The 23977-nt window shown below is 36.8% G+C and overlaps 1 protein-coding gene across 1 annotated transcript in view; it reads right to left on the bottom strand.

Moving 5' to 3' along the window:
• Positions 1–23977, bottom strand: part of ITPR2 (inositol 1,4,5-trisphosphate receptor type 2) — a 509346-nt gene that overhangs the window by 330130 nt on the left and 155239 nt on the right. Inside the window, exon 10 of the mRNA XM_020965011.2 lies at positions 16166–16210. Coding sequence (XP_020820670.1) covers positions 16166–16210 — 45 coding nt within the window. The remainder of the gene's footprint in view (positions 1–16165; positions 16211–23977) is intronic.

Raw genomic sequence — 23977 nt, 5'->3', positions numbered from 1 at the left:
TCTTTTTAAGGATAGAAGAGACCCAAGCATATTTGTAATCAAAGAGAGAAACTGAAGGTAGAAAAGCAGGGAAGAGTGAAGTATGAAGGAAAAAAACAAAGCAAAACAAAACAAAACCAGCCTGAGTAGAAGGCTTCCCTAGAATTCACTTGTACATTCTCTTCCCACTTCTTCCTGGGTTAACCTGTCCCTCTATTCTCTCCTATCCATATCATCTATTCTCTTCTATAACTTTTCTTTCTATCGTGCACTGTCAAAATCACTTATATCCTTTGTGCTCTTTCCATCAAATAGGAGAGAGAGTAATAGGCCACATCGGATCGTTTAGAATCAAAGTCTATTGGTCAAAATTGTTGATATGCCAGACCGGTCAATACCATTACAGTACTGCTGCAATTTCATTTCTTTTTTAAACTTAAAATGATAAATTTTGTTTTTTGAAACAACAGAAATTTAGTTTCCTTTTCAACCCTCACCCTATTGGAAAAAGAAAAAGGGGAAATCAGTTCCTTGTAACAAATATGCCTAGTGGAACAAAACAAACTGTACATATCTGTATGTATATAAATATGTGTGCATGTATGCATGTACACCTATATACACATATATATATGTAGGTGTACGTATATAAAAATCACTCAGCATCCTAAACCAGTCACCTCTCTCTGTGATGGATAGCATGTTTCTCATCAGTCTTCTAGAATCATGAATGCTCATATTGATTACAATTCTTAAGATTTTTCGTAGTTGTTTATTTTCACAGTGTTACTATTGTATAAATGATTCTCTGGGTTCGGCTCACTTCATTATTCAGTAGTTCATTCCCATAGCCAGAATCTTCCTTAAGTAATGAAGAAATTTCAGACAGAGTCATAGAAGCTGCTCAAAAAACTTGATAAGTAGCCCAATTGTTCACCATCAACCTCAAAAATTGGTTCTTATGAAAGAAGTTCATCACCCAATTTTGAGACAGAAGTGACAGCCAAGCTAACCAAAATTAATGAGCTAGAGTATGTAAATGCTGAGAAGAAGCTATAATCATCTGACCCTCTGAAGGCAGACATGAGCTCATGGTCATGAACTTTCCCTCAGGCAGGTAAGACTCAGAAGACTCAAGACACAACTATAATCTCAGTCCTTTGCATTCATCATCTACAACTCTGAGAACTAAAGTGAAGAATTGACCTGCTGGCCTTGAGGGCAGAACACAGTATTTAGCGATGGTCAACACTCTTTTCTTAAGAGAGAAAACTGGTGCCTTATGAGTAATGGCAGATGTTACTTATGTGTTATGAGTTGAGGGGTATGTAAAAGGCCTAGTGCCCCCCAATAATTTCCTCATCAGTCTCTCATACTGAAATATAACTAATACTGATTCATTCCTTTTAATGAATGAATCTAGAAGGCTTTAGGTGTGGGTCTGGAAGGCTTTTGGTTTTCAAGATTTCCTTAAGAAAATGAAAGCACTCCCAGGAAGTGAAATTTGACTGTTCCCAAGCAATGCCTGATGATGGAATGAATTTAGATGCAAAGCATTTTGCCTAGTGCTAGGGTTACAAAGACTAACCTTCAAGAAGCTTACAATCTATGCCCAGAAGTTTACACCACACACAGACAGGTCAGAGAGCAAGACCATACAAGCTGGACCTCAGACTGCAACTGGGGAGAAAGGCATTTATAGGGGAAGCTGGAGGGTACCTACTTGATTTCATAATTTTATGAAGGGCTGCCAGTGGTCTCAAAAATCAAATTCTTTTGCCTAGTAGGCAAGGCTCTCAAAAATATGGCACCTCCATTAGCTCATATAACACCCTGCCATCTATACTATACTTCTATCAAATGAGTAGACTCTTCATCTCCCCAATATACCATGCGCTGTTCCACTCTTTCCCATGCCTTTTGCTCCTGTTGTACCCTATACTTGGCATGGCCTCTTTCACTCTCCTTCCCCTCTCCACTCATTGAATTCTTATTCAACCCTTTAAAGACCATTTCAAAAACCAACTCCTCCAGTAAGCTTCCTCTGTTCCATGACACTAACAACTTTCATTCTCTGACAAAGATCTTTGTTTTACAACTTCCTAATCCATTTTCTTTTCCAAGACAGCATGCATTGGAAAAGACCCTGATGTTAGGAAAGATTGAAGGCAAAAGGAGAAGGGGATGGCAGAGGATGAAATGGATAGATAGTGTCATGGAAGCAAGGAACATAAGCTTGGACAGATTTTAGGAGAAGGTGAATCATAGAAGGGCCTAACATGCTATGGTCCATGGGGTCACGAAGGTCAGACACAACTGAACAACAATCCATTTACCATCTAATAATAGGTATAATAGTTGCCTCAATCTTCTTATTCTTCTACAAGACGGTAAACTCCAGAAAGGCCATAACTCCATAAACTTATCTACACTTTTACATCTCCTTTAGCATGTAGCTCAGTGCGAGGCACACAGTAATATGCCTCCTAACTCCACTCCCATGGGCCCTTTCTCCCACTTTTCTTCCTGTAACCACCATTTGGGGGGAAGGCCTAGATCAGCCATCTTTCATTCTCTGGGCTTCAACCTTATTCTTTAGTTGCCCCCTAATTCTAATCCTTCCCAATCTTTTTCTCATAGGTGCATTCTTTCCAGAACCTCCTTCATAAATACTTGTTGACTGTCTGACAATAGGTGTGATGTAGTCTTGCCTCAGAAGGTCCCTTCCTTTCAGAAACATATGGAATATATAGTGTAAATAATACATAGTGTCGGTGTAGACCCAGAGACCTAAGGAACTTAACCAATCCTATGGATATCTTTCTTGATCTTACTCATAACATATATAGAATTCAAAAGATGACTAGGATCTCCTTTTTACCCTAGATTGTTGCATATAAAAAGGGCCCCAGACATTTTTGCCTACCAGAGTATAAAACAAAATTAATGCTAACCTCTGTGGCCACTCAGAGCCAGCTTGTCATACTGGGCAGGGCTGGTTTCCTCAAACTGCTACAGAGCTAGAACTTGACTGGCAAACAAAACAGATTAGCATATGCATCTTTTTTTTGTGTGTACCACAATTATTTGCATATTATCAGTAAAATTAGCTACTAATGATAGGATGTGGAGCTGTTTCTGTTCCTTGAGATGCAGTCAAACAAAAGGGCTTAATGTGTTTGTTGAATGAATAAATGAAATCGTACCATGTAAAAGGTGAACCTTACTGGCTAACCACCTCTTCCTTTATCTGAACCCCATTTCCTACATGTACTACCTTCACACAAGGGAAATCAACTGAGAGATGATCCCAATAGCAAATGAAGCTGTTACAACAAGATGCTGATATTAAAACAGTTTTCCCCCAAAGGCTCTCGGATCTTTGATTGTCATATATTGTACTGTATCTACATTACTGTGTTTAGATTTCATTAAATGAGAATTATATGTAGTACTATGTGTAATATGGTAGTAGTGTTGATTATGGAAGGAAAAAAAAGAGGAAAAGAATAACCTTCTAGGGAAATATATAATCAAGGAAATTAATAACTGGAAAGCTGTGATAACAAGAAAATTCTATAAAAGATATCATTAAAATGAATATAAAATGGAGTAGAAATTCAGTGCTTTTAGAACTAGCACAAAGAGCCTTCAATATGATATGAATCTTTTCAAATATAGTAAAAAAAATCACTAATTTGTAATAACTACATATGATCTATCATAATTCATGGAAATCTGAATTATTGAATTTTTAAAATAATAGTGTTACTGTAAAGTATGAAAATAGCTTTCAAAGAACAGTACACTTAGTAAAGTTTCTTGGGGGAACTGGCATCATTTATACTTTGTATATCAATTGTTTATATGCCAATAGGTACTTCCAAATGATATAGGGATGCTTGAAAATAATGTTATGTTGAACAATCCTTATAATCCTGATTCTATTGTAAATTTCCTCAACCAGCTCTTCTTTCACAGTTTTTTTTTTAATATCATATTATTCTACTCTACATGGCAGACATTCCAGGTATCCTACTAGCTGGTTTCTGAATTTCACATGCTACCTCTCACCTCTGTGCCCAGTGCATAAAATGTAATTCCTCTTATGACAGAGACTAAGCAAGAATTAGATTTAATATAAGCTGGAGTTTTAAAAATACAAAAGGGCAAAAAAAGGATAAAAAAAATTTAATTTAATTTAAAAAGGCATTCTAAACTATGGTAGAAAGCAGAAATGCAGGCAGGCCTTTTGTATGTTAACCTATTTTAGTGGGTTCTTAAAAGATCAGGATTTTCCTACAGATCTAATGGACCCAACCTCACAGATTATATGAGTTGAAGTTCCTATATGAAAAGTCAGAAGAGTAAATTCATTGCTATCTTTGTTCCCACATATCATAGAAAGGTACCAGGCAACACAACAGTTATCCTTCACTGTTGACTCACTTGTGAGTCATCGCATTTTTAGCAAAGACATCACATTACAATTCTGCTCTTAGGAGCCAGAGAGACATTCCGTAAGAAACAATGCATGTGTTTTCAGAGCTGACTCAGACCTGTGTGCAGGAACAGAATAATAATGGGCCAGCATCTGTCTCACTCACTACAAAATCTCCTCCCAAGTGGTCTAACTGTTGACTTCATATAACCAAAGACACTGACATTTTAAACAAACACTTAAATGAGCTCTTTCTCCTGTTACCCTTTTTCTTTTAATTAAAAAGTTATTGTTGAGGTATTTCTAATCCAACCCCCTTTCCTTCCTTTTCATGGGGACAACTTAGGCATGCATGGCTAAATTTTTAACTAAGGAAAGTTTTGATTTGGTTTTTGTTTCATCCAATTTCATCATCTGATATCTAAAAAGCAAACCGCCTAGAATGGAATTTTCAATTATGTTTCTGGGTGGCTGCAAAGTGTCTCTGTATGTATAATTTTGCATTAAATTCCTATTTAGATATAGACCATGTGAATACACCTCAAAAAAATCTTCAGTTTTAACACAAATTTAGTAAATGCTCAGGATTTCAGAAGACTCAGGGCACAATTTCATAAGATAATAATAACCATTATTTTTATTACATGATAATAATAACCAGCATTTACATAGCTCTTTTAAGGCCTGCAAAACACTTTACAAATATTATCTCATTTTTTGTCTTCATTACTCCTGGAAAGAAGTGCCATTATTATCCCCATTTTACCAATGATGAAACTGAAGCAGGCAGAGTTTAAGTGGCTTGCCTAGGATCACATAGTTGTGTCTAAGGCTGGATTTGAATTCAAGTCTTATTATGTCTAAGTCTAGTACTCTATTCAATGTGTAACTGAGCTACTTGATCTTTTGTGAAGGAATTAATGAATTTCAGCTTCCCAGCTGTGCTTGACATTGTTCCAATGTTTATAGGGTCCCTGTGGATGCTGTACATTTGTGAAATTGGAAATAATAGACTCCTTTGCAACATAAATATACTAATTTGGAGCTAATAGCAGCTCTGACACATAGCGCTACATTTTTGATGCATTACACATTAACCTTTGAATTTTCAAAACTAGAAGGAAGCTCTTTGGTCTAGGTTTCAGATTTACAAGAAAGCCTCAACTGGGCTTTGGAGGGACAGCAGAGGGGAAATTACATAAGAAAATATTTGCATATTCACAGTGAACCCAATGTTACTGGAACCGAGACCTGAGATTCATGTATTCTCAGTTAGGAAATGTATTCATGTTTCACTGACTGAAAAAAAAACCTACAGCTGCTCCATTGCTTCATTTTCACTAGACAATTATTGGTAAGTAGCAAACGCTCTATAAAATAAGAGCTCATAATGTTAGTTTTACAGTTTCCCATTCCAAAACCTGCTTATATTTAAGCAACGGATTTGGGAGGGAGGGAAATCTGCAGTGCCCAGCTGTGCCTTTGTCTTCAATGAGAGCCAGAAGGCAGTATACTATTATATATAGTAGCATTCCAAGCTACAGTAACAAGAGTAGATCCAACACTGTGGTACAGCTCTGAACTACTGACATACTGCCATACACACCTCCTTCTCCTATACTTTTCTTTCTCAGATCTTAAAGACTGAATGATAGGAACACAAACATACACAGTGACTACAACAGTAAAAATGGAAAAAACATCAAAAAGAAAAGCTGACCCTTGTATAATTATAATGACCAAGCCTGACTCCAAAGAAGGTAGGTGAGAATGTACCTCCTCCAGTTCTTCTTTGCAGAGTTGTGGGAATACAGACGAGTAAGATGTCCATTAGATTGTGAGCTCCTCAAGGGCACTTTTGCCTTCTTTTGTATCTCCAGCACTTAGCACAGTGCCTAGCATACAGCAGGTGCTTAATTAATGTTTATTGATTGAGTGTAACACTTCATGGACTGCAAAACTTGATTAGCATGGTGTCTGGCACATAGTAAGTTCTTAATAAAGGTTTGTTGACTGACTAGTTAATGCCCTACTTAGTTTTGATGAACTGGTTTTTTTCCCCCACTTTTAAAAAAAATCTTTCATTTATAAAAGATGGCTGGGAGGGCACGGCAGAGAGATACTGAGAATTAAAGGTGGTATAAAAATAAAATATATGGATAAAAATTTTAGAAGTGAATAAAAAAGTTATATGTATATTAAAAAAAAAAAGCTAGGGGCAGCTAGGTGGTGCAGTAGATAGAGCACTGGCCCTGAAGTCAGGAGGACCTGAGTTCAAATCCGGCCTCAGTCCAAACACATGACACTTAAACCCAACTGCCTAAAAAAAAAAAAGCTAATATGTGTCTGAGGTCTGATTAGAACTCAGGTCTTCTTGATTGCAGGCCCAGCCTTCTATCCACTGCACCCACCTATCTACACACAGTAGCCATGTAATACATGTTTGAATTTAATTAAATTTTTTAAAAAATACAGATCAGGGGCTGACTGCTCTGAAAGATGTTAGCCCCAGATCAACTTAACCATAAATTATTCAATCTTTTATTCATTAAATATTTATTGAGAACTTACTGTGCTAGGTGCTTTGTGGGATTCACAGATATCAAAATATATTCCAAAACACAATATTCATTTTTTTTTATGTGACATTCTGACACCTACTATTAAAGGAGAGGATTTTGTTTGGGAGTTTTATAGCAGTCCTTGCCAATTGCAATATTTTTTTCATTCACTCATTCAACATGTAAGCAGCTATTTTGTATTGCTAAGTACAAAAATGAAATATAGGTTGTCTATATGACATCAAAATAGGAAGTCAATTGAGTTAGAAATCTAATTATTCATCCAGAGATTTTATCTTCATGACATGATAAAACTACTTGAATGACTTGAGTAAATTTGACAGATATTTTGGGATCATTTAGACAGCTAGGTGGTGCAGTGGATAAAGTCAGAAAGTCCTAAAGATTCATCTTCCTTAGTTCAAATCTGGCCTCAGACACTTACTAGCTGTGTGACCTTAGGCAAGTCACTTAACTCTGCCTCAGTTCCTCAGCTGTAAAATGAGCTGGGGAAGGAAATGGCAAACCACTCCAGCGTCTTTGCCAAAAAAAACCCAAATGGGAGTCACAGTTAGACACAATTGAACAACAACAAAAAAATGTGAAATCATATTAAAAAAAACCTTTTTAGTTTTTCTAGAAATACTAAAAAATAATAGTTCTCAGATCTAAAAAGTCCACTTCCTGGTCTTTTCCCTTTAGGAAATTGGGCAGGACAAAAAGTTTTCATAGGGAATTGGATTAAGGGTGGTACCAAATCATGGAACAAAGAATAAATCTAATTTCATTTAGATCAGTAGCCTTCACCCACCAGAATTGATTGGACCCATCTAAAAGCAGTCTCTTCTATGTTTGTCCCCTGAAGCATTTGGCTCAAAGACTCACATTTCTTCATAGGGAAAGGATTAAGACATTGAAGGTAGGAAGGAGGTCTCTTTGTTTATTCTAGGAGAATATGTAAAGGGATTGTTCAACTAAAGAACAGGGAAGAAACTGTTGTTTTTGGAACTATAATTTAATGTATTGTGATCTTTTCCTCCTTCAAGATTCCTATAAATGTCACTTCAAATCATCTTTGGGATAGAGATGTGAAAGAGGGCATGGGGGATATATGCCCCTTTAGACATCTCCTCCAAACCAGAAATGGCACTACTATTAGATTAACCTTAAAAAAAATTTTTTTCTTCCCAATATACTATTAATAGTTTTTCTTTAACACTAATAAATGATATTTCAATTAAAATTAATTTCCCAATAATCTAAAAGTAAAGGCTATTATGTTATGTTATTATTATATTATATTATATCATAGGCAGCTAGTTGGCACATTGGATAAAATTCTGGGCCAGTCAATAAACATTCATTTAGCACCTACTATGTGCCAGCCACTAAGCTAAGCCATCTGTGTGACCCTGGAAAAGTCACTTAGCCTCTACCTGATTCAGTAGGTAACAGCACCTACCCCCCAGGGTTGTGATGAGGATCAAATGAGATAATATTAGTAAAGTACTTTGCAAACTTGAAAGCACTATATAATTGCTAGCAATTAAACTAGAGTAGACCATAACAATTCATTTAAATAACATCACCAAGTTCCTAACATCCTCTTCACTGGTCTTCCTGCCTCCAGTCTCTTCAGGTCTTCCTCTTGGCAGTCTAAGAAATATTTCTAATATTGTATATGATCACGCAACTACTCTTCTCAAGAATTGTCAGTTGGCTCCCCATTGCCTAATGAATAAAGTTGAAACTCTTCATCCTACTAGTCAAAGCCCTCCACAGTCTTACTCCAATCTACCCCTTGCCATACCCAATACTACTTACTCCCTTTCACATTCCTCAAGTCCTATCTCAGATGCCATTTTTCCATGACACATTACTTTACACACCCCACCCCCACATTATTTGACAAAAGTAATTTCTCTCCTCAAACTTCTCAGGCATTTTGCCTGAGTAGGGTACTACATCTATGTGGGCTTTATAAGGTAGGTTGCTGAATGAACTCATGGGGACTAGAGCAGTAAGGGGTCAATGGTATGGATATAAGGAAGGTATTGGCCAATTCAGATATGGATGAAATGCTACCTTTTCCACATACTTACCAGAAGCTACTGGAAGAGCTAATAAAGTTTGCAAAGCCTAATAGACTTTCATTTTCAGTGTTTAGAACTAAAGGGCTTGCCTAATTTATACCTTATATCATCTTTATGTAAATATCTTATCCTCATTATCTATTAGCTTATAAACTAGTTGAGGACAGTCAAATAACATGTCACTTTTCATCTTGGTATGCCCAGTAATTAGCACAGTGCTTTGTTCATATTCTTGAATGTTTCTGTGATTTTATCAATGTGGATACTCCCTCCAAAAGTGCAGATCACAGCCCTTCTGCATCTTTTCAAGCTGCATGATTCTTGTCTTTGTTTTGCCATCAATCCTCCATGAGAGGTCCACACAACATACTGGAAACCTTTCCCTCATTTTCTTCATGTCACCTGGGCACCAATGTAGCACACAGACTGTTCATATCTTATTGCCTGATCTTTGCTATATTACTGGCCACCCTCTTTCTCCAATTACAAATCTCTTTAATGATATAGCTTATGCTGCTTTTTACATGCTATTTGTTATTGACAATACACTGAAGCCTATCCATTGCCCTCGGTATGAGCTACAACTTTGATGCCTTTTGTATTAAAAAATTATGTCATTCATAGTTATATAGCATTGCCAGAAAAATAAAGATATATTTTTTAACTCTTTCATTGGGAGTGATTAAATGCATTACGTAGTTTCTCAAAAGCAACCCAGCTTTGTCTCCTGGTTCAATTCCATGGTCAGTACAATGTTAGTTTGCATTATCAGTCCAAGATATACTTACTAATGGATTAACTCTATGGTCTCTCTTTTCAACTGTATATCATATATGGCCGAAATGCAACTGTGCTTCAACAAGTATTCTCCATTCACTTTTTCTTATGTGGATGGTGAAATTGAACTGATGAGAAATTTTGGGTACCATTGATTATTCATAAATTTAGAGTGGGAAGGAACCTCAGAGGTCACCTAGTCTGAGTCCCTCATTTCACAGATGAGGACACTGAGGTAGTGAGAGGGCCATGCCCAATATGACACTGGTGAGAGATCTGGGGGTTGAACCCAGGTCCTCTGATTTCAAATCCTAGATTTTTTTCACTCTGCCACAAAGGCTCTCTTAGGAGGTTCTCCATGGTGTTCCAAGGCTTCATGCAATCAGCACAAGGTCATTCACAACTATGAGTACCTGGAGAACCTCATTTTCTGTCTCAGATTTCTCCATAATAGAGGCACACACCTTTAGTAAGCCTTGCTCTCCACTTTCATGTTCCACATATTAATCAAAGAACAGTTGAACCAAGTTTTATCTGTTGCTGCATCTATCAAAGAATCTTATACGATCTTAACAAATTTATAGGAGACATCACAATGAAAGAGAACCTTCAGGCTACACTTTGCTCTGTTGAATAAAACATTTTTTATAATCAACAAGCAATAGCATAGTCAATAAGCTGTTCAGTCAATTATGTGACTATGTAAAGATGTAGTCTGTTATCAAATATTGTTTACAAAAGCCTGTCTATTCCCTTTCTATATTTTTACTAAGGAAAATCTTAATACCTGTATAAATTATTCTTAGAGATTTTGCAGAGATGAGAAAGTAAGCATATAGGTCAGAGGGGAGGGAAATTTTTTTGATCACCTTTTAGTAGCAATAATATCTGTGATTTTTTTTCTAATTGTTCAGAATCTTCAGAAATCTTGACAATCAATCTCTCAATGTCCTCCAAATGTTTTTTGCCTTCACTATGGATCTCCTCTATATAGATTTAATCTAATCCAGTAACTCTAGATTTGATTTTTTTAGATCTCTTTATATTTTCTTATGTAGTACATTACAGACTGTAGTGTCTACAAATATGCCTGTATCTTCCCCATCCACAAAAAAACCTTACTTGATCAGTCAGTCAATCTTGATAGCTACTGTCCTGGATCTCTCCTCCATTCTGTTGCTAAACTCCTTGAGAAGGTTATCTACAATAGGTGTCTCTACTTCCTTTCTGCTCACTCTCTTAATTTTTTGAAGTCTGGCTTCCCACCTAAACACTTAAATATAATCTCTTAATTGCTAAATCTAATGACCTTTTCTCAATCCTCAACCTTCTCAACCTCCCTGCAGTCTTCGACACTATTAATCACCTTCTTCTCCTAGACTCTCTCTTCTAACTTTTCATGACACTAATCTCTCCTGTTTTTCCCCCTACAAATCTTACCTCTCCTTCTCTGGAAGATTATAAAGAGATTATCTATGATAAGAAGAATCAGTCTCTGGAGAAGATAGAGATGGGATGAGATCAAGGATTCATGTAAAGGGATTTGCCTTGCCTTGGTAAGAGGGACCAGGTGGTCATGAAGGCAGAGATAGTGGAGAAGTCATCTGCAAGATATGAGATGAGGAGGAAGAAAGAGGAGCTATTATTAAATGGTTTTATTTTTTCTGTGAAGTATGAGCAAGATCCTCAGCTGGGAAGTGAAGTCATGGGAAACTTGAATAGGGACGACAAGGTTTATAATGGTCATTGTGGAGGGACAAATGGATTAGGGAGCTATAAAAGGATTTGTTGTAACTAGGGCCCAGGTGAGATTATATAACATAAATTTATCATGTACCCATGATTTCCACCATCTCCATTCAACTGCTCACAAATAGGAGTGAAGGTAGAAGATGGTGGGAATAATCCTAGGTGGGAATTGGTGAGGCATGATTGTCAAGAACAGAGGTTCCCAAAAGATGGCCTACTGCCCCCTTTTCAAAAGAAAATTACTCAGCATCCCCCTGGAAATCTACTTTCTTTAACCCTTTAATGGTTTGGTTTTTTAATGTATGTCATTTTAAAAAAATTTAAAATATTTTGAATGATGCATCTTAAATTTAATAGTTTATTGTAAATTTGTGCATTTTTTCCTGCATTGAAATTTTGATGGTGCAATCCTGCCAATGCATGCTGGACTTCCCAACAATGTGAAACATGCTCACCTGCCAACACTTGTTTCTTAAGACCTGTTGGTGGACTTGACCACTGATAGGTTATAACTTGTATTTTGTATGCTTATTTGGAAAATAATGCAATCACTACAACTTTAACTCTGTTACACAACAGATAAAACATGTACAAATGAATGGTTTTTCAAAATTTTCTCATCTTCTTTCCTTATGCTTCCACCAACCCCTTACTTTTATTCAACATCCCCCAATTGCACCAAGGCTACTACTGCCCCCTTCTGGATAGTTCCAGTGCCCCTCAGTGGGTGGTATCGCTCACTTTGGGACCTTCTGGTCAAGAAGGTAAGGAGGCAAGCATTTGAGTGTAGATAATGCCATGGAGTTGAAATGATTCACCAAAGGTAGAGATAGGGAAGGAAGGAGAGCTTAGAAGGTGCAGAGTAATGGCCTGAAAAAAAGAACTGAAGGATAGATAGACTAGAGATCACATTGAGAATAACGATAAAAGGTTATAATCAGATAAAGGAATTTCAATACTATGTACTCTGTAACTGTGATGGGTGCTAAGAGTACATACTCTCTAAGACCTTTGGTTTAATACAGATGACAGATTAAGAAATTATAGCTGCATCAATGATCAGTCTTTTCCGGTCTGTTAGAAAGGAATTAGTTTTATTTTTGTGATATTACTCAATACTCAACATGTTTAGTCCCTCTAACTCTCTCTTTGAGAAAGCATTCAGGATTACATAGGCTTCTTCATAGGTTACCACCCTTGGGCCTCTTCTGTGCATTGCTACTGAATCATATTTACCCATATATGCCCATGCTTTACTGAAGTCACTGAGCATTAAAGTTAAAGTGACATCTTCTTGCTTTTCTTCACACATGACATTTCATCTACTAACTCCATTTTCAATGGCCATCCCCATGCCTGGAATTTTCTTCTCCAACACTTCTATCTCCTGACTTTCCTGGCTTCCTTCAGGTCCCAGCTAAAATATCCCCTCTTGCGAGAAATCTTTCCCCACTTAATGCCAGGGCCTTCTCTCTGAATTTGCCTCCCATTTATCTTGAGTAACTCTTTTATATACATAATTATTTGCCCCTTGTTTCCCCCATTATTATGTGAACTTCTTGAGGTCAAAGACAGCATTTGGACCTTTCTCTGTATCCTTGGCACCTAGCATATTGTCTGGCATATAACAGACACTTAAGAAATGCTTGTTGACTTATTGACTTGACAAAAGTTCATTCAATATGAGTGTCATTTCTTCATAGCATTTTTCTGCTGCAATTATTTTCATTGTGGTTTTTTTTTTTGCTGTTGATTTGGCTTCTTTCACATTGCTCCCCTTCACAAACTCTACATTCTAGGAACACAAGACTCATCTTTCCTCAATATTGTTCTGTGCCCTCCCACTTCATTGATTTTTTTAACTTCGATTTTATTTTATTTTCAGTTCTGAATTCTCTCCCTTACTCTTCCTTCTCTTCTACACAATGAAAAGGCAAGAAAATAAGAAAAACAAAATTCATTACAATTATGTACAGTCATGCAAAACAAATTCTGAATTAACCATGTCTCCCTCCTTCCACTAAAAAAAAAAAAGGAAGGAACAAAAGAAGATATAGTTCAGTCTGCACTCCCCTATCAACTTTCTTTCTGGAATTGAATAACATATTTCATCAAGAATCTTTTGAAATTGTGGTGGGTCATTGTATTTATCAGAGGAGTAGGAGAGTGAGAAGGTGGATGTTGGCTGATAAAAACAAAATTTATGTTCATATGTATATATGTATATGTGTGTGTGTATACATATATATATACATACACACACACACACACACACACACACACACACACATACACATATATATATATAAAGAAAACTTGGAACTATACTTAACACAATGACCAGCAAAAAATTCCTGAGGACTTATGATTAAACACAGCTCACCCCCTGAAAGAGAAGTGGTACACTCAGAAGCACAGACTGAGACATATTTTTTTAGACATGGCCAATGAGAAATTTTGTTTTCCTTGACTATAAATGCTTATAAGAAGAATTTTGTTTTTCTTGCTTTCACAATGGTAGGGGTGGGGAGGAGTAGGAGAGCGAGAGAAGGCTGATCCTTGTTTGAAAATAAAATTTAATTAAAAGTAATAAAACTAAAAACCAAAGGATAACATCAAGTATAAGCACTAAAATATGAGGCAGCTGAGAATCCCACGAAATGTCTTTCTTGTTGCTTTGGAAGTATGATAAGACCAACTCTGACAATTGTTTCTTGAAGCACCATCTTCTGTAAGAAATCTTTCCTGCTCTCTCCAAACAGTACCCTCTCCTAACCTATCTTGTACTGAATTATATGTATATATAATATGTGTATGTGTGTATTATATGTATGTATGTATATGTATGTACACATATAAACAGATACGTACATACACACATGTATGCATATATATTTATATATACATGCACACAAATACATATAAACCTACTCTGTGTATATTTTACATGGACTTATTGTCTGCTCAATTAAAACATCAGTCAAGAAACACTTATTAACTGTCTACTATGCCTTAAGCACTATGTTAAGCACTGAGGATACCAATACTGAAAAAAGAAAAAATCCTTGCCTTCAAGTTGCTAACAAAAGGAAGACAATACACAAAAGAAAGGTAAAAGGCAGAGGGAGAGATATTCAATGAAGTATCATCTTGGAGAAATCAAGTCCCAAAGTAGTATGGGCAGGTGGGACATAAGGAATTGTGTCTCCTGAGTCCCCTTCCACAGTGAGATTTTGGAGTACATGGGTGGGCCCTCCAATCAGAGGGGCAGAGGGTAACGCTGAAGGGTGAGTACCAAGTGTGACTCCATCTTGCAGGATGATTACAATCCAATGATGAGATTCATGGGGCACAGTGGATGAGTCAGAGAGGTCCCAAAGGAGTGCAGAAAGGTGGGAAATGTAATGAGGGTAGGGATTCTTTCACACTTTGTACTTGTATCCCTGAGGCTAACACACTGAAACCTGGCACATAGTATGCTTAAAAAATGCTTGTTAAATAATTGACTGATACTTCCATTTACTTGCAACTCCTTCTTACCATCTGGTTTAATTTATAGCAAGAATGTTAATATTGGCATGATTTAGTTGCAGCAATATTCCCATTCTCTAATCACTCACTGGACAAGGATTTCGTCTTTAGAGTATCAACTTAATTTTGCACTAATGAATGGTCTAAATTTGTTGTTCTCAATACCTTTGCCTCCATTTTCTTTCATATTTCCATTGTTATTGCAGCAACATTGTCCTTTTTTCCCCTTCATTGTTTCATTTCCACAGCCAAAGAATTCATTCCGTAGTGACCACATTTCTGGTGATGAGCCTCCCTGTATTTATCTAGGTTGGCTCACAGAAAAGCAATGCAGTTTGCTGCCAGGACTGCATTGGAAACCTCTCCAGCATGGCAGAAACTGCCAGAAGTTGGGTTCTGCTGGCGTAATCTTTGAAACCCAGAATCACCTCTACACCAAGTTGAGGTTTCAGAGTAGGACAATTATTTTACCTTGTACATATTAGTCACTTAATAAATATTTGTTGGATGTTGACTACTCAGTGAATGTCTTCAAAACAACACACAGTCATCCTTTAAGCCACTGGAAAATTTCAGAGTTGTAGAAAATCAGGGTCATCAATAACTATTGATGTCTCAGCTTCCCACCATAAAGAAAGAGTATTGAAGCCAACTGACTACCCAAACATCTGACTTTCCACCTATGCTGAAAACAGGTCATGTCACATGACTTTAATCCTTGTCTTCTCTCTTCCAATCTCTACATACTTCTGGGGAAAAGCCCTTGAATCAAGCCAACTTCAGTTTCCTCCAGCTCTCTGTTATATCTATTCATAAACCAAAATGAGCTTCTAACTGCCAGAATCTTCTCAGTTACTGAAAATCTTCCCACAGATATGCGTCACATCCTAATCTTTTCCAACCACAGAAACATACCTTAGTCCTGTTAGCCAGACTTCAATTTTTCTGCTCAATATTCAAAGACTAATATTTGCAAATATGAAAAAAAAAATCTACACTATATGCTTCCTTTATTTTTTTAAAAGCCTACTTACCATCACTTTTCCTTCATTATTAGCATCTCGATAATCAGGATTGAGCTGAAAAAAAAAAGATAAAAAAACTTATTCAAATTTTAAATTAATTTTAAAGTCATTCATCAGAGTTATTCTGCCCAGAGTCTAAGCAATGGTTTCTCTATTGATAGGAAGGTCTCCAAATGTTCCTATTTGCAGATAAAACTATACAAATCTCAAAGAACTCCAGAACACACCAAAACAAAAGTCCTTAAATAAAATGCACAGGAATCCAAAATAGATTCAACTAACCACTCTCATAGGAGAAGCAAAAATAGAGAGAGAAACATTGGATAGTGAATAGAGAACTGGCCTTAGAATCAGGAAAACTTGGGTAAAGTTCTGACCTGGTATCAGAACTCCAATATGCACTAGCTGAGTGATCCTGGGAAAGTTACTTGGCAGGAAATTTTAGTTTAAAAATCTATAGTGAAATATAAATTCCTAAATGTCCCATAGGATTGATAGAAGTCATCTCGGCACTGAATATCCTTGAAACTGACAATATACTAATAACTAAGCCAACTGCTTAGGGTCCACCTACTTGCCTAGGGCAAACAAATTTCCCTAGCTCACAAAAGTTAAGGAAATTGTTTGTTTTCCTTCAATTATTTGACAGCAGAAGGTAAAATGAAGGGGTTAGATTCTGGGTCTCAAAGTCTATGATCTCATAAGGCCAAGAGCTCTTAATCAGAAAAAGGAAAGTCAATTTTACAAGGTAATCACCTCTTAATTAGCCCCTTTTAAGTAAATGCAATGCTATCAAGGATCAGATGAAATCAGATTGTTATATTTTCCTTTGAATGTCAGCAAAGCCCAATACTTCACTGATAGATGGCTCTAATTTGGAAAGTGATATAGTGAATCTCATAAGATGTCTCAAGGGCAAGAACCTAACTTGCTGGGGATGATTTTTAACTGCATTGTGTTATTATATCAACATAGTTTCTATCCTTTTGAATACTTCAGGACTCCCTGTTTTCATGGTACAAGAGAAAATACAATAGTTTTGCACAGAACCATAGTGGGTCCTGAGCAAGTCCTGATCTTTATTCTATCTGGGCTTAAGAATAGAAACTTATTTAAAAAAAAATAGAAACATCCCACATTACATCTGGGGATGAGGCAATGGCATGGTTGTCTGGATAAGAAGACGGGAGACTCAGGAGGGAAAAAACACTAGTTAGACTGATCTTGTTGTTATAGGAAGGAAAGAAGATATTTTCCAACCTTTAAAAATATAGTAAGTGGCTATGTGATGTAGTGGCTGGGGAGCTGGGCTTGAAGCCAGTAATACCTGATGCAAGGCTGACATACCAACTCCTAGACCCTGGGGATGTCATTTAACCTCTCAGTAGATTCTGTAAGTCTGAAAATTGTAGAGAAGGTAGGGCATTGATAATGGGAGCTTCCTCTTCCTGGGGTCCCCTATATCAATGAAATCCCAATTCTAGTCCTTCTCCCTATAAATATAACATACGTCTTCAGAAAATGGATTTAACGCATATATTTTCTAGATACTCTCTAGGTCTACATATTAAAACTGCTTTGAAATAAAATAGTTGAATACAGTTAAACAAGTAGTTATTTTGAAATATTAATCTTTTGTTTACATTTCAGACTTTTTTTAAACTAGCTTTTAAGAGAAAATTCAACTGTCATTTTGTAAAAGCTCAAACCAGTTGCTGTTGGTATCACATCCTAAAGCTAAGAGCTATAAATTGAGAGTACTTATAAAACTCTTCACTACTCTGTTTGACTTTAAGTCCTTTCTTACTAAATCCAAGGTAATAACCATCAGTAATCCTAACTTTCTTCTTCTTTTATCCTCCTCAGTCACAGCCTCTAGAGCCAGAAACACTGATTTTATTGCTGTTCAGTAGTTGCCGTCTCTTCATGACCCCATTTGGGATTTTCTTGGCAAAGGTACTCGAGTGCTTTGTCATATCCTTCTCCAGCTCATTTTACAGATAAGGAAACTAAGCCAAACAGGATGAAGTGACTTGCCCAAGGTCACACAATTACTCAGTATCTGAGGCAAGAATTTGAACTCAGAAAGATGAGTAGTCTTCCTGACTCCAGGCCCAGCACTCTGAGACATGTAGCTGCCCTAAATGGTACTAAAATGGTACCATGTGACAACACTGTCCAATCCTTGGGACCCCAGACTTCTATCACCACACCTGCCCCTACCCCCAATTCCTGGTACTCCACCGTGTGGAAAGAGAACACTGCACCAACACACACTGGGCATGGAGGCCTAAGAGACAGGCAGTGGGGCAGAGGGGGAGGTACACTGTCCTGATAGACAAATAAATACAGGACTCACAATATCTAGCTGACCTCAGCCATATTTCAAATTCTATCCTAGCCCCCTCCTCAAAATCAAATACCTCCACTGCTCCTGGAAAGGGTGTGGCAACCAAATCTCCTAACTCTCTAAAGTCCATACTAGTGACTTCTCAAAACAAATCACTACACCTCCCTTCCTAGCCACTAAATCATCAACAAGCATTTTATCAGGCACTTAATTTGTGTCAGGCTCTAGGAGGAGGTGAACAATAACGGAGACAAAGGATAGCCACAAAAATAAAGCATTTTCAGTACCTTCCAAACAGGAGGGGACTGTCTCACTTTTATACTTTTGTCTTAAAGCAATTAGCACAATTCTTTAGTAAACAAGTAAATGCTTTTCCACTCTTTTGTCCATTCACCAACCTCCATCACCACTGGACTGCAAAAGGTACAGAACTCAACTAAGTGATAGCTATGGCTGCTAAACTTGCACTTCTTGCTCCCAGGATCCTAGAGATTCAGAGAATCTGTCTCCTACAGAAAAGACCTCCATCCTCTGTACTCTCCCAGTACTTTTATACTCCTAGGATTCTTCCTTTCATTTTCGGCCTCCTTCTTAATTGTTGTTATTTAATCATTTTTCAGTTGTGTCTGACTCTTCATGACCCCGTTTGGGATTTTCTTGACAAAGATACTGCCCTTTCCTTCTCCAGCTCATTTTACAGATGACGAAACTGAGGCAAACAGGGTTAAGTGACTTGTCTAAGACCACACAGCTAGTAAGTGTCTGAGGGCAAATTTGAGCTCAAGAAGAGAAGTCTTCCTGACCCAGGCCATCTAGCTGCTCATTTTGGATTGTGAATTGGGTTTTCTTTTCCCCAAACTTTAGTGGTATCCTTTGTTTTACCAACACAATTTCTGAATACAGTGCTCCAATCCCTACCCAGTAAGCCTTCCTTTGAAACAGAAAAAAAAAGATAAATAAAATCAAATAATCCTCCATCTTTCCAACAAAAAGGAAGGAAATGCATTACTCGTCTCTTCTCCTGAGCCACACCCACTTAATTGTTAAAAAAAAAACTTCTCTACATTATCCATCTCTTCTTTTCATACTTTCTATCTTCTTGCACTGAATTAAATGTACCTCTGTAAAACACTGCATCCCTGTCCACCTTTCTAGTAATAGATGCAAGGTTTTTTAAATTACTATAATTTACTATAATTTCTCCTATCTGTGAAAATCTAATTTAAACACAAATAATTGCAAGTAGATATCATGGTTTTACTTTGAAATAAAAATTTTCATTCTAGTATATGCAAGTGCTCTTCAGTCTTTCTTGGTCCTTCAAGATATACTTAAATTCTAGTCCTCTAATAAACGTTTACTCTCTTAATTTACCCAAATAGAATGGAAATTCTTTGAAGGCAGTAACAATTTTGTTTTGTCTTTGTATCTCCATTGCACCATCCCTTATCAAGACAGCCTAAAATTTTGCTAACTTTTTTGGCTGCCAAAAATACTGCTCACTGCTACTTAAGTCAATCTCTTTAACACCAATATCATGCAATACATGAGCAGCCCATCTATTTTTGTCTTATTTGCTATATATGAAAAATCCATTTCCTTTTTCTAGTCATACAGGCCTCTAATGATATATTTTATACCACTCCCCACAGGCAAATCATCATTGGTAATATTCTGTAGATTACTGACACCCACCACAGGTCCTTCCATTGTCCCATGCATTATTTGTGATCTTGGTTCCCCTAAGATGGGGAATCCATGATTCATGGCCATCTTTCATCATTGAAGTACTACTGTTATCAAAGATGGACTTTAGTGGCAGTGATCAGTTTGGGATACAGTTTGATCTCATCTCATCCTTCTCAATTCTGGACATAGTTCCTTGTACACTTGAACACACACACACATATATACATATATAATATATCTATAATTATATACATATACACACATAGTCACAAATATATACACTTCTAAAACCATATACTTATAGAAGGAAGGGAGACAAGTATTTATTAAATGCCAACTCTGGGATAGGCACTATGCTAAGCACTTTGCAAATGCCTTATTTGATCCTCACGACAATCCTGGAAGGGAGATGCTATTCTAATACACATTTTACAGATGAAGAAACTAAGGCACCAAATGGTTATGTAACTTTCCCAGGGTCACACCGTTAAGTATCAAAAGTTGGATTTGGACTCTGTTCTTCCTGATTCCAGGTCTGGGGTTCTGTCAACTATGTCACTTCACTGCCTCTATAAATTAACTCAGTGGGCTATTTGTCTAGATGCATGTCATTATCTGTGTAATACATGTTTTTCAGCATATGAATATATATATATATATATATACATATATATATATATATACATATATATATACATATATATATATATATATAGGAAAGGTTGCTATACCAGAAGTTAGGAGACCTAGAATCAAGTCTTGGCTATGAAACTTGCTAGCCATGTGAACATGGGCAACTCAATTGATTTCTCTAACTCTGTTACTTCATTCGTCTAATGTCAAGACCATGGAAACACAGGTGTTATTTTCACTGTTGCTGCCAATTTAAGGCAAAGCATTCAGAAAAGAAAGACACATTTGGGAAGCGAACATTTGGTTGAAAAGATGGTGTCCAACGATGCAATATGGATTTCAGGACCATAGCTTAAAAAGAATGTTAGATTCCTACAAGTGATGGAGTACAACCAGAAAGGCTGATAAAAACATATTTGTCTACAGTCTTGCAAAATCAAAAAGGCTTTGAACAGAAAAAGGGAAAAGAAAACCACTTTTGTATAGCCTCCATTTGTGAAGAAGCAACACAAATGGCCAATAATTCAGAGGAGAAAATATGCAAGAAAGGAGCCTTCAATAAAATCTATCGCCTCAGACATAAAAGCAAATATGCAAAATTTAGGTATTAAAGTGAATTAATTGGAGATCCTATGGCAAGAAAGAATGTTTGACCTTACAGACATCACTAAGCTTTGGTAGTAAGTGACATATGACTCGAATATCACTCTGGAAGAGTATATCTTATGCAAAAGGAGCAGCACTATAATAATATTAACACTAGCTAGCATTTACATAGGACTTCAAGGTTTGCAAAGTACTCTACAAATATCTCACTTTATCACAATTCTCAGAGGTGTTATTTTTATTCCTATATTACAGATGAGGAAACTAAGGCAGGTATTGGTTAAGTGAGTTGGCCAGGCTCACAAAGCTGGTAAGTTTCTGAGGCCAGTTTTGACTTCAGTTCTATTGACTTCCTCATTCCAGGTTCAGCACTGTATTTTATCTACCATGACACTTAGCTACTAGCACGTCTGCCCCTAGCAGTCCTACACATTAAATTAATAAGATATGAAAGGAAACACAGGAACTTGAGAGGTGAAGCATGGTGGAGAGCATTTGAATAAAGAACAACAAAAACAGAAAGTAAAGTAGTACTGGCATTTGAGTATGTTCCAGATGTCTCCAGATGTCTCAAATGTAGACAAGAAAATAGATCACAAGCTAGGCAGAGAGATGTGACTGTAGTAAGGTGGGGCTTCAGTCAAAATCCACACATCTGCTGGAGTTCTCTCTGTGTGTCTTCCAAAAGCACTACGGAAGATAATTTCTTGACTTCCCTTAATGATAATTTCATCCTCCAAAACTACTATTCTGGCCTTGATTCTGACCTATAAGAAGGAATTGATTGATGAAATGAAAATGATAGGAACCTTCAGAGAAGGAAAAAGTAAGCATTTCATCTCTCAGTTTAGGTTTAGGATAAAAGAAGAAGGAGAGAAAAGCAAGTTATAATGTGACATATACCCTAGATTTTTAGAGAATATATGGGTTTAGAAAAAAACTACAGCTAGGATTTGATACACTAAATACCTCTAAAGGTCTGAACAGGAGAAATGAGGAGGTCTCTTAAAAAAAATTCTAATAAAGAAATTGGTGTAGATGTACTAGAAAATCACTGTACTGTAAATGTACTAAAAATCACACTAGATTTTTAAAAGACATCTAAAGAAGTGGAAGCAGGCAGGAGGATGAATATATAAGCATGATAAGTTTCTGTAAAAGCTCAGGATGGGCTGAGGCTGGCCAGGCAAGAGATAAAGACAGCAAAAAGATGGTGCAGTTTGCAGACACATTGGGAGAAAGGAAGATCAAACAATGGAGAGAAGGATAGATGGAGTGGACAAATGACAACAGGGAGAAGGTTAGAACCTTTCAGTTCGTATTTGCTCCTTTTTTTCTCTGCCAAGAAGAATATTTTTGGGTGGGAAAGGACAGCACAGAAATAGCTAATGGGGAGTTGAAATCCAAGATAAGTAGGAAAATAATGAGAGAACAACTGACAACATAAGATGATTTTAAGTCATTGTGCATCCCAAGGTACTGAAAAAATTCAGTTGAATTTAATAAGTATTTAGTTAAATACCTGCTAGGAGGAAAGCACTGGGCTAGGTATGCAAAGCAAACCAAACCAAAGCAAACCAAACAGAAAAGAAGTTCACACCTTTTAGGAGCTTACACCCTACTTGATACAACATTTACACCATTAGCTAAATAAAAGCCAATTTGAGGAGGCAGAGAAAACTAAGAACCAGGAGGTATCAGGCTTCCAAAAGACAGCTCCTAAAACAATCCCTTGAAGGAAGTGGAAGATTTAAGAGGGAATGCATCAGACAGGCAAGAAATAGAGCCTCTATGAAAACACAGATGCACAACAGTGAACTCAGAGTTTGGAAAATGGCAGGAAGAGAGTTTGGTTGGAAAGTAGATTGTGTGAAGGGGAATAATATGAAATAAGTTTGGAAACAAGCTAGTGCTAGGCTATGATGAATTTTAAATGCTAAAGAGTATGTGTTTGATTCTAGATGCAATTAAGGAGTCACTGAAAATGCATTAGCAGGGAATTATGATGGTTAAATCTGTGCTTCAGAAATATATGTAGATATATATGTAACCAGAATACATGAATATGTGTATATATACACACATACCTGATGATTTCACCTTTATAGCTATATCTTTTACATAGTAATAGATAGATATTAATATAGATGTAAAGGCAAATAGATATAAAGATATAACAAGTAAGATGGAGATACTAAAGATATAAGAAAGAGAAAGGATAATTAAGGGAACAGGGTCCCAGAGAAGATGGTAAAGGATAGAATTCAGGATATAGGGCTGAGTTTACAAAAGGAACAGGGTCATCTCTTTTTCATATACAGAAATTCCCTAAGGCTCTAGCTTTTTCTCTCTTTTCTTTTAATATTCTCTCTACTAGAGATGTCAATTATCCCCAGGGCCCTCTTCAATCATCCTGATCTATATCTTGCCACTGGACCCGGATGGCTCCAGAGGAAAAAGTGAAGCTGGGGACTTTGCACAGCCCTGCCTCACTTAAATCCAATTCACTTGCAAGTCATGGCATCATGGCATCCTGTTGTCAT

This window comes from Phascolarctos cinereus, unplaced genomic scaffold (assembly GCF_003287225.1).
Source record: "Phascolarctos cinereus isolate Bilbo 61053 unplaced genomic scaffold, phaCin_HiC Scaffold_1;HRSCAF=81, whole genome shotgun sequence".
In the NCBI taxonomy this organism is placed as follows: Eukaryota; Metazoa; Chordata; class Mammalia; order Diprotodontia; family Phascolarctidae; genus Phascolarctos; species Phascolarctos cinereus.
Note: the sequence above shows the minus strand (reverse complement) of the source record. Positions and strands in the feature narration are given on the sequence as shown.